This window comes from Rana temporaria, chromosome 1 (assembly GCF_905171775.1).
Source record: "Rana temporaria chromosome 1, aRanTem1.1, whole genome shotgun sequence".
Lineage (NCBI taxonomy): Eukaryota > Metazoa > Chordata > Amphibia > Anura > Ranidae > Rana > Rana temporaria.
In genome coordinates, this window is record NC_053489.1 from 680,168,883 (window position 1) to 680,179,605 (window position 10,723).

The 10,723-nt window shown below is 41.3% G+C and overlaps 1 protein-coding gene across 1 annotated transcript; it reads right to left on the reverse strand.

Annotated features, from left to right (window-relative positions):
- Positions 1–2,205: 2,205 nt before the first annotated feature.
- On the reverse strand, positions 2,206–4,220 carry LOC120945300 (serine/threonine-protein kinase SBK1-like). Its single transcript, XM_040359379.1, has 3 exons — positions 4,046–4,220; positions 3,283–3,485; positions 2,206–2,889 (listed from the first exon to the last, which is right to left on the reverse strand). The coding sequence occupies exons 1-3, from the start codon at positions 4,218–4,220 to the stop codon at positions 2,206–2,208; spliced, it is 1,062 nt and encodes a 353-aa protein (XP_040215313.1).
- Between the last annotated feature and the right edge of the window lie 6,503 nt (positions 4,221–10,723).

Genomic DNA, 10,723 nt, shown 5'->3' on the forward strand with positions numbered 1-10,723 from the left:
TCTCTATATTCTGCAGATCGATATTAATTGTCCAAGGAAAACTAAAGTGTATTTAGTGAACAACGCTAATCTCAGCTGTATTATTACATTTTAAAACAGTTCCTATTTTATATGTTTCACTACATTTCAGAATTTCAGGTGCTTCTCTGAGAGGCAAATCCATGTAGAAATCATCACTGATGAACAACAAGTGACATAAAGGGAAGTAATATAACAAGTGTATTGTTTTTATACAGTCTGTTCAGACTGGTAGAAATATATTAAGATGAAAGATGGAATCCGATTCTCCATGTTGAATGAACAATTGTGACTTCCTTCTTGTACACATAATCGTTTTTTGTTTTTTTTTAACATAAAGCATAACTACACAAAGTTACACACAATTACACAAAGATACATAAAACCTGTCTGGCCAATAAATAAACTTGGCGAATTTTGGGGGGACCTTTGGAGGGGTCTGCAAACTTTTTATTAAATACAATCCAGAAATAAAATGGCATTTTCCATCACCTTAAAAACATTTGTAATTGTAAATACCAATGCTAAAATAAAAACAATAAAACAATAATACATATATAAAATTACTGCTTTTGATCAAATTGATTATTTTTTTAAACCTTGAACCTGTAAAAGGTCCCCAGGACGGTGCCCCCCCCATGCCTATTTGTTTTTTTTATAACGCTTTGCCTTTTAGCCCAGAAAATGGCCGTTTTGACTTGACAGATTTAGTAGGTTCTCCACCCAGTCTTCGTTGAAGTTTCACAAACCCTGCTTGAACATAACCCATGGCAGTTTGGCTCATCCCTAATACGGCTGTTGTCCCCTTAAAAAATAATTTATATAAACAAAATGACCCTTAAAGTTTTTTTTAATAAATTTAAAAACCTACAAGTAAGTCAAATAAAAAATATAACGACCACCCTAAAAACAGTAAGGCCTTGTACACACGAGCAGACATGTCCGATGAAAACGGTCCGCGGACCGTTTTCATCGGACATGTCTGCTGGGAGCTTTTGGTCTGATGTGTGTACACACCATCAGACCAAAATCCCTGCGGACAGAGAACGCGGTGACGTAGAAGACACCGACGTTCTCAAACACGGAAGTGCAATGCTTCCACGCATGCTTCGAATCAATTCGACATACTAACCAGCGGACATGTCCGACGGACAGGTTTTCAGCGGACAAGTTTCTTAGCATGCTAAGAAACTTTAGTCCGCTGGAAACCTGTCCGCTAGGCTGGAAAACTGTCCGCTAGGCCCTACACACAGTCGGACATGTCCGCGGAAACTGGTCCGCGGACCAGTTTCAGCAGACATGTTCGGTCGTGTGTACAAGGCCTGAGACAAACTAAAACCTTTATTTGGCTTACTAAAAAAGAACTGACCTACCATTAACAAAAATCTAACACACACTCTAATTTTTTTTTAAAAGCATCCCTAAAAAGAACTGTGGGGTCTGTTTATATTGCAGTGAATGCAACCAGGCTTATACTCCACTCTCCATAGCCACAGATAATATAATACACTGTAAACGTATAATTAGAAAAATATATACAGCATACAATATAGTAATACATATAACACTGAATACTGTTTATAGCACCATATTGAAAGCATGCGACACTAACCGGTATTTCCTGTTAACAAATGCCAGTTGTCCTTCACTTACACTAAATCCACCAACACTGACAAAAGGGTGCTGTGAAGTCAGCCGTTTATAGTGTATTGGCTGAAACTTTACTGAGACCCAACATTGACAAACATCTTGCACCTGACTAGAGGTCAAGTATATGAACATTGCCTGAGCCAACGATAGCTCAAGCAATGCATTGGGGGACATTTGGTGGAAGGAGTTCCAACCAAACATCCTTAAAGTTCAGATCTTCTCTAAACAGTCAGAGTCTTTGCAGTTTGAACTGATGCTCAGACCTAACATTTTACCCTACCTATCATATAGAGTTTTGCCTACACTATGATTTTTTGGGTCCTGAAGCATATAATTTCTAGGGCCATCTTAAATTTTTATGATGCTTTGATCCATAATTAAAAAACAAAAAAAATGCAGATAAGAAATCACATGAGCAAAAACATGTGTGTTCTAAGATGTCTACGTTCTTTCTTTCAACTAGGACACAAGTCTTGTAAAATTCCCCAGAGTGCATATATCAAGTCTGTCTCTTGATTATCTGGTGAGAAAAAGGACCTATGCAATTTTCACCTCAGCTCCTAGAGTAAGTGAAGTAATCTCGGGTAGAAGACACGAGGAGGCACTTTTGGTAGCTCCGGAATGTACATCATTTCCTCTGTAGGCCGTATGCATTACAGTACTCCTTGTATGGTTTTCTGAAAACATTTCTGCTTTCCATGGCACATGAAGATATTTTAGAATGTCCATGGCTGAGCACCTCTCGGAAGCATTGAGGGCCAAAAGGTCCCAGAACATTTGCCGGGCTTCAAGAGAGAACCTCTTCCACTTTTCTGGTGCTAAGGTCACATTCTTTCTGACTTGCCACCTAGCAAAGCTGCTGTAAATTGGGTCACGGCCCATTGCTTCATTCCAAGGGAATGATCCAGTCAAAGCTGCGTAAATCAGGACACCAAAGGACCAGATATCGATGCTCGGGTGTAGAAGCAACTGATCTGCTTGTTTCATGCTACACAATTCCGGAGCTGTGTAGGGTATGAACCAGCACAAAGATGGTGCTTTGGTTCCCTGAAGCCTTGCTAGTCCAAAATCTGCCACTTTGATAGTATTACATTCAAAGTCCATTAGCAGAATATTGTCCAGCTTGATGTCACGGTGGACCACCCATTTGCTGTGCATGTATTCCAACGCACTCGCTATTTGAGGAATGCAGCGCTTCACTGTATCTTCATTTAAACCAACCTATAAAAAAACAGGAAAAATTAGTTACTAGATGCCAACATGGCAAAATATAGACACCAACATGGAAAAATTTAATCAAATAAAAAGCCTATTTTATCCATCATACAGGGACGTCAAATATTAGCTCAATACTCTCAAGAAAACCAGTTTTCATACAAATATGAGAGTCACCATTGCTGGTGCAAGGTCCAGGACCATCGTTCTCAACCTTGCTTCACAGCTGAGACAGTTACATACCTAAAATCAAGCCTATAAATCAAACGATACACAATCCCACCAACTCACTGTAATGAGTGGGGAGTCCTTAAACCTCAGAAATACTTTAAAGAAATTAAAGACAAAGATTAAACCTTTTCTTGACCTAAAGATTATTCATTTTTCATACAAACTTACATGTTGCTTTATTATGGAAAAAAGAGTTCCAGCTGTTGCCGCCTCCTGGACAAACACATAGTCTTTGCTTGTATGAAAGGCAAATTCATGGGTCCTGATGATGTTGGGATGACCGCTGAGGTTGACAGACATCCTGTATTCAACCATGAAGTTCTCCATTCGAACCTTCTTCTTGGTAAGCAGCTTTACAGCCACTAACTGACCTGCCAAACAGAGAGAGAGAGAAAGAGAATTAGTAACATGAACCAAAAGCAGAAGCTTGTTAAAAGCCCATTGGAGTGTGCCAGAAGCCTGATTAAATCTATAGCAGCGATTTATTGAGATGCATAATTATCCCACAAAAACTGGAAATGAGGGGGGCTTTGAAAGGTACTTGGAAGCAACTTAAAATATTGCCGCTTAAAGCAAGGTTAATGCTTTGTAAATGCTTCCTGTACACAATGCTCAGGATAATATTCACAAGCTAAAGTTAAACAATTTGTGCGTACACGTGGCTTCAAAGTTGTCCTACGGATTGCCTACAGATAAGTAAGTCTATTGAGTCTTGGGTCTGAGATGTCAGACTCTACATTTTTTCCCAGAACAAACACACAAGTCTTTTTTACCAGAAAAAAACTGTAGCTGGTGGCAATTTGTCATTTTAAAAAAAAAACTTTGTTCCGTTAGTTCCAATAAATTGGTTTTGGTGGCTCTGATATGATTTGGAAGCACAACTAATACTAAGAAGGTGTTTTCTTTGCATGAATTAAGTTACAATGTTTACCTGAACCCCGATGTTTGGCAAGGAGGACCTTTCCATATGAACCCGTCCCAAGTTCTTCGATGGTGTCAAAGTGTTCTGATACCTCCATCATCTTCAGGTTTTTGGAGTTCTGGGTGATGAGTTGAAGGACTTGCCTTGTGGTGTTCTTGGTCACCTCCTTGATGTTAGAAGCCATTCTGGAATCACAACAAAATACAGATTAGTTTCTCTTGATGTAATTATGATAACAAACAGCAATAAACATCTCTCTGAATATTGGCCTTCATCTATGGTCAGGATTTTACAAGCATATTTATCCCAGTTGGGGAGATATCATGTTCTGTGTCGTCTCCAGTGATGGATACATATGACAGTTAAAAGCTGACAGAGATTACAAACCAAGAAATGGGTTTTGGTTGAAGCTGATCTCTAAATTACAGCACTTGTAGAGAGCGGCTGGTCAAAAATATCAACATTCTAGTTAACAGAGGTGCAAATGTCACTGGTATTGTAACAATAAGGCATACAAAGGGATTAAATAACACTTCTACATGAATTTAAAAACAAATTGAATTGGTGGATTTTGGAACCCAAACTACTATTAAAAAAAAATTACGAAATAAAAGTGGATTGTGCTTTAACACCCAAATGTTGGATTGTGAAAATTAACAAATAACCTAAGTATTGCAAGACGGATTTCCAAATCTGTGTATGGATCTCTACTCTGACCATAAATGGCAAGAGAAATAAAATAAAAAATCTAAATTTAAATAACATTAAATAGTTTGTCTATTTAACTCACTGCTTAGTTATTTGTTACAAAGAGTAGACAACAGGTCCTAAAAGAAAGATCCTAATATTTTTTTTAGGAAACTATAATGTTTTAAATGACTAACCTGAGAAAATGAAGGTGCAGATGGGATCTCACTGGGTCTTCACTAGTGGAATCTTTGTAGACTTCCCCAACGTGTTAATTCTCCTTGAAATAGTTGCGGGATGAAGTAGTCAATGGAAATACAAACTCCCTTTTGCTTCAAGTAAAAGTAAGAACAGTATGGACTGGATATACTGTTTGTGGGGTATATATGTGGGAAGGGGAGTGGCTTTTGGTAATTGATGGGACAACACACAGGAGCTGCTCATTAACATATGACTGGAGACTTTGGAAAGAGATCTAGAAAGGTTGGAGCAGGTAGTTCCATATCAATGGGGTTTGTGTATTCTGTTTTTTTGTGGAGGGTTGAAACCTGAGCCTGTAAATAAGTAATCTGATTTAATAAATATTATGTAATGAAAAATGTTTTGTAGTGGAAAATTAAAAAAAATCAAACCACTTCATTTCAAAAATTCTAAATTCTAAAGTCAAATACGTTGGCACGCTTTAACCATGTAAAATCTAATTTTAAGATCATCATGTATAAAACATCTGTATAAGTAAACACAAACATTCTTCCAGATATAGATCTTAAATACAGTATTCAATCTTAAAAGTAACATAGAATTATATTTACCTGAGAGATTATAAAAAGGGGAAAACCAATATAATTTGACATAAAGGTTGATACTCTTCTTTGTAAATGGGCCCTGAATCTGAAGTTATTCTTCAAACAACGATTCCCGATAACTGAAGACATAATAAATCCCTTCACAGCTTTGGGAGATGGCGGAGCTCAGCTTTGGGAGATGGCGGAGCTCAGCTTTGGGAGATGGCGGAGCTCAGCTTTGGGAGATGGCGGAGCTCAGCTATGGGGTATGGAGGAGCTCAGCTATGGGGGATGGAGGGGCTTAGCCAGGGGGGTGGAGGAGATCAGCTGCGGGGGATGGAGGAACTAAGCTATGGGGAGATTGCAGAGCTCAACTCTGGAAGATGAGGGAGCTCAGCTAGGGAAGATGGAGGAGCTCAGGTATGGGAGGTGGATGAGCTCAGCTATGGGGGATGGAGGAGTTCAGCTATGGGGGTTGGAGGGAATCAAAATGGGGGATTGAGGAGCTCAGCTATGAGGGATGGAAGAACTAAGCTAAGGGGGGCTGGAGGAGATTGTTTAAGGGGGATGGAAGAGCTCTGCTATGGGAGATGAAGGAGCTCAGTTATGGAAAATGGAGGAGCTCAGCTATGGGAGATGGAGGAGCTAAGTTAAGATGGTGGAGGAGATCGATTATGGGGGATGAAGGACCTTGGCTACGGGAGATGGGAAGCTCAGCTATGGGAGATGGAGGAGCACATCTATGGGGGCTGGAGGAGATCAAATATGGGGGATAGAGGAGCTCAGTTATAGGGGATGGAAGAACTAAGCTAAGGGGAGTTGGAGGGGAGTGATTAAGGGGGATGGATGAGCTCAGCTATGGGAGATGAAGGAGCTCAGTTATGGGAGATAGAGGAGCTAAGTTAAGGTGGTGGGGGAGATCAATTATGGGGGGTGGAGGAGCTCAGCTATGGGAATATGGAGGAACTAAGCTATGGGAGATGGAGGAGCTCAGCTATGGAAGATGAGGGAGCTCACCTATCAGAGCTGGAGAAGCTCAGCTATGGGAAATTGAGGAGCTCAGCTATGGGAGATGAAGGCGCTAAACTAAGGTGGTAGAGGAGATTGATTATGGTGGATGGAGATGCTGAGCTATGGGGGGATGGAGAAACTAAGCTATGAGGGATGGAGGAGCTCAACTAACTATGGAAGAGGAGGGAGCTCAGCTATGGGGGATGGAGGAGCTCAGCTATTGGGGATGGAGGAGCTCAGCTATGGGGGATGGAGGAGCTCAGCTATGGGGGATGGAGGAGCTCAGCTATGGGAGATGGAGGAGCTCAGCTATGGGAGATGGAGGAGCTCAGCCATGGGAGATGAGGAGCTCAGCTATGGAAGATTGGAGGAGCTAAGGTGGTGGAGGAGATTGATTGATTATGGGGGATGGAGAAGCTCAGCGAGTGGCGATGTCCTTCCACATTTGACGCCAGTCCTTTACATGAGCCAGTTCACATTTCCCAGAGGCAAATTTGTACAGGTGCACTGTGCGTCTTTTGGTCCATTTCAGCTCCGAATTCAGCCAAAATGTCAGGCTGAAATCTGACCTAAAACATTGAACGGGGACTCACCGGACCCCTGCTGTGAGCCACATGCGACGATAGTGTGAAATCAGCCTTAAATTTTTTAATCTCAGTTAATTATCTGGTCCCTATTCCTTCTTATATTAGATATTCAGTCTACAATAAGGTAAAAAAAAGTATTAATATTAAGCAAAAAGAAGACCTGTGACTCTTGTTTTCACCACATGGAGAGAAGTTCTTATAGTTGGAGGTAATACTAATGTTACCATCTGTGTGTTCCAATACTGAGACAATGATGCAAATTTGGTATTCCCTGAGAGTCACAATAGGACACCACTCTTCCCAACAATGGAGTTTGGCTTCCATAAACATGGTCATTGTGATGGACAGTATCAGCAGTCACACCTCAGCCAGACATTCTACCTCCTGCTTAACATATCAATTCATAAACCCGTCACCATTGAGATGATCCATTGAGTCCTGGGTGTGAAATATCTCTCTATATTCTGCAGATCGATATTAATTGTCCAAGGACAACTAAAGTGTATTTAGTGAACAACTCTAATCTCAGCTGTATTATTACATTTTAAAACAGTTCCTATTTTATATGTTTCACTACATTTCAGAATTTCAGGTGCTTCTCTGAGGCCCCATACACACGTCCGAGGAACTCGACGTGCCAAACACATCGAGTTCCTCGTCGAGTTCAGTGTGGAAGCCGCCGAGATCTCGGCGGGCCGACTTTCCTCATTGAACAACGAGGAAATAGAGAACATGTTCTCTTTTCGGCCCGACGAGCTCCTCGTCGGCTTCCTCGCTGAAAAGTGTACACACGACCAAGTTTCTCGGCAGAATCCAGCTCCGACCGAGTTTCTGGCTGAATTCTGCCGAGAAACTCGGTCATGTGTACGGAGCCTGAGAGGCCAAATTGATGTAGAAGTCATCACTGATGAACAACAAGTGACATAAAGGGAAGTGTATTGTTTTTATACAGTCTGTTCAGACTGGTAGAAATATATTGAGATGAAAGATGGATTCTCCATGTTGAATTAACAATTGTGACTTCCTTCTTGTACACATAGTCCTTTTTTTTTTTTTTTAACATAAAGCATAACTACGCAAAGTTACACAAAGTTACATAAAACCTGTCTGGGCAATAAATAAACTTGACGATTTTGGGGGGACCTTTGGAGGGGTCTGCAAACTTTATTAAATACAATCCAGAAATAAAATGGCATTTTCAATCACCTTAAAAACATTTTTAATTGCAAATACCAATGCTAAAATAAAAACAATAAAAATAATACATATATAAAATTACTGCTTTTGATCAAATTGATTATTTTCTTAAACCTTGAACCTGTAAAAGGTCCCCAGGACGGTGCCCCCCCCCCCCCCCCCCGTGCCTATTTGTTTTTTTATAACGCTTTGCCTTTTAGCCCAGAAAATGGCCGTTTTGACTTGACAGATTGAGTAGGTTCTCCACCCAGTCTTCGTTGAAGTTTCACAAACCCTGCTTGAACATAACCCATGGCAGTTTGGCTCATCCCTAATACGGCTGTTGTCCCCTTAAAAAATAATTTATATAAATAAAATGACCCTAAAAGTTTTTTTAATAAATCTAAAAACCTACAAGTAAGTCAAATAAAAAATATAACGCCCACCCTAAAAACAGTAAGACAAACTTGTATTTGGCATACTAAAAAAGAAACGACCTACCATTAACAAAATGCTAAGACACACCCCAATTTTTTTTTAAAAAAGCATCCCTAAAAAGAACTGTGGGGTCTGTTTATATTGCAGTGAATACAACTAGGCTTATACTGCACTCTCCATAGCCACAGATACTATAATACACTGCAAAAGTATCCTTAGAAAAATATATACAGCATACAATATAGTAATACAAATAACACTGAATACTGTTTATAGCACCATACCAAAAGCACACGACACTAACCGGTCTTTCCCATTAACAAATGTCAGTTGTCCTTCACTTACACTAAATCCACAAACACTGACAAAAGGGTGCTGTGAAGTCAGCTTTTTATAGTGTATGGGCTGAAACTTTACTGAGACCCAACATTGGCAAACATCTTGCACCTGACTAGAGGTCATGTATATGAACATTGCCTGAGCCAACAATTGCTCAAGTAATGCATTGGGGGACATTTGGTTGGAGGAGTTCAAACCAAACATCCTTGAAGTTCAGATCTTCTCTAAACAGTCAGAGTGTTTGCAGTTTGAACTTATGCTCGGACCTAACCCTACCTTGCATATAGAGCAGAGGTCTCCAAACTTTCTAAACAAAGGGCCAGATTACTGTCCTTCAGACTTTAAGGCGGCCGGACTGTGGCCATCAGGAGTACAAAATCCCCCATCATTGGTGTCATTGGACCCCATCATTGGTGCCATTGGGAGAAATTCTGCCCCATCACTGGGAGGAATTCTGCCCCATCATTGGGAGGAATTCTGCCCTATCATTGGCGTCATTGGGAGGAATTCTGCACCATCATTGGGAGGAATTCTGCCCCATCATTGGGAGGAATTCATGCCCTATCATTGGTGTCATTGGGAGGAATTCTGCCCCATCATTGGTGTCATTGGGAGGAATTCTGCCCCATCATTGGGGTCATTGGGAGGAATTCTGCCCCATCATTGGTGCCAATGAATAAAAAAGCACCCCAAGGGCCAGATAAAATCAAGAAAAGGGCAACATCTGGCCCCCAGGCCGCAGTTTGGAGACCACTGATATAGAGTTTTGCCTACACTATGATTTTTTGGGTCCTGAAGCATATCATTTCTAGGGCCATCTTAAATTTTTATGATGCTTTGATCCATAATTAACCTCCCTGGCGGTATTCCCGAGCGTGACTCGGGGTTAACATTCAGTGCCAGAAGCGGTAACCCCGAGTCACGCTCGGGGTGCATTTTTTTTTTCCCCCAAAAATTCCTGGCGATCCGGCGGGGGTTTCCCACTGGATCGCCGGTCAGACTAGTCCCGCTGGGGGGGATGCAGAGTGAGCGCAGCGGTGGCTAAACATCCCGGCGATCCAGCGGGGTTTCCCGCTGGATCGCCGGTCAGATGAGTCAGGGGAAATGCAGAGTGAGCGCAGCGGTGGTGTGGTGACATCCCGGCGATCCAGCGGGGTTTCCCGCTGTGATCGCCGGTGAGAGCCCCGGCAGAATGTATTGCAGAGTGAGCGCAGCGGTGTTCTTACCTAATCCCGGTGAGAGCCCCGCTGATGTCTTCTCTGATGTCTCCTCTCTCTTCCGTCTCTGTGAACCGCAGCGCCTCACAGTGGCGGAAGTGGGCGGGAGATTCAAAAAAGTTACAATGTTACAATGTAAAAAAGTAAAACACACACATAAAGTTACATGATACAGTGTAATCTGACAGGATTTCACTGTATCACCTCAGATTTCACCTCAGATTATTCTACAAAAATGGTACCGCTTTTGGAACAAAATTCCAGACAGAATCATACCGCTAGGGAGGTTAAAAAACAAAAAAATTTAGATAAGAAATCACATGAGCAAAAACATGTGTGTTCTAAGATGTCTAGGTTCTTTCCTTCAAGTAGGACACAAGTCTTGTAAAAATTCCCCAGAGTGCATATATCAAGTCTGTCTCATGATTATCTGGTGAGCAAAAGGAC